The sequence below is a fragment of the Otolemur garnettii genome, unplaced genomic scaffold (genome assembly GCF_000181295.1).
Source record: "Otolemur garnettii isolate 467f Iridium unplaced genomic scaffold, OtoGar3 scaffold00094, whole genome shotgun sequence".
Taxonomy (NCBI): Eukaryota; Metazoa; Chordata; class Mammalia; order Primates; family Galagidae; genus Otolemur; species Otolemur garnettii.
In genome coordinates, this window is record NW_003852489.1 from 4,480,926 (window position 1) to 4,482,068 (window position 1,143).

The window sequence follows — 1,143 nt, forward strand, 5'->3', positions numbered from 1 at the left end:
AAGTGAGTCTCCTGCCTCTGCCTCCCAAGTAGCTGGGACCACAGGCGCCCGCCACAACGCCTGGCTATTTTTTTTCGGTTGCAGCCATCATTGTTGTTTGGCGGGGCCCAGGCTGGATTCGAACCCACCACCCTAGGTGTATGTGGCTGGCGTCTCAGCCACTTGAGCCACAGGCGCGGAGCTGACCATGTCTTATAAAACATAGAATCTCTGCTACAACTTAGTTTGTTATATAGGCTGTGTATGTTGAATTTGTATCTATGAAGTAACAAATTCTATTTCATTTCTTTACAACAGTTTTAACACAGGCTAAACGGTATGCTTTTTTCATGCCAACTCTGCCAAGTCTGGTCTCTTTTTGTCGAGCATTTCCTCCACTGTATGAGGATATCATGTCCTTGCTGATCCAAATAGGACAAGTTTGCGCTTCTGACGTTGCCACTCAGACAAGAGACATTGACCCAATTATTACACGTAAGTGGTAACTCATTTTCAAGATTTATCCTAATATTTCAAACACAGGTCAAATTCCTTTCCAGATTTCTTGGCCTTAATTTTTCTTTTCTTATGTTTTTAGGTCTTCAACAAATAAAGGAGAAACCAAGCGGATGGCCTCAAATCTGTAAAGATCCGTCTTATAAAAATGGATCCAGGGACACTGGGAGTATGGATCCTGATGTACAGCTCTGTCATTGTATTGAAAGCACAGTAGTTGAAATAATAAATATGAGTGTTAGTGGAATTTAAAAAAAATTTAAGACAAAAATATGAAGGTGTTTGGTGCATATACCCAACATGAATCATATAACAGCTCTGAAATGGGAACAGTAATGTCTTGGAATCATTAAAACAATTCAGTTCAACATGAATACTATTTAGAACTTGAGAATTACGCTTGCTTATATTTGATTGGCACATCTTTGGATCTGCTTTGCAGATGTGTCTATTGTAGGAGCCAAGATTTTTTTTCCCTTGGGAGCACATTTAAGAAACTCATTACTGGAAAGGGAGTTTGGCCTTGTATTTAGCTTTTGAAGTGAAGAAAGACTGCCATGCCTTTAATTTCTTATACAAATGGGTCTATGGATAGCCTTAGTAGTGTTTATTTCAATTGTGAGCTTGTAATGGAGTTCAACAAAGATG

At 39.3% G+C, this 1,143-nt stretch overlaps 1 protein-coding gene across 1 annotated transcript in view; it reads left to right on the forward strand.

Annotated features, from left to right (window-relative positions):
• The window catches only part of INTS2 (integrator complex subunit 2), a 62,528-nt gene extending 61,391 nt beyond the window's left edge, over nucleotides 1-1,137 (forward strand). Inside the window, exons 21-22 of the mRNA XM_023516601.1 lie at nucleotides 298-474; nucleotides 578-1,137. Coding sequence (XP_023372369.1) covers nucleotides 298-474; nucleotides 578-747 — 347 coding nt within the window. The 3' untranslated portion in view covers nucleotides 748-1,137. The remainder of the gene's footprint in view (nucleotides 1-297; nucleotides 475-577) is intronic.
• The last annotated feature ends 6 nt before the right edge of the window (nucleotides 1,138-1,143 follow it).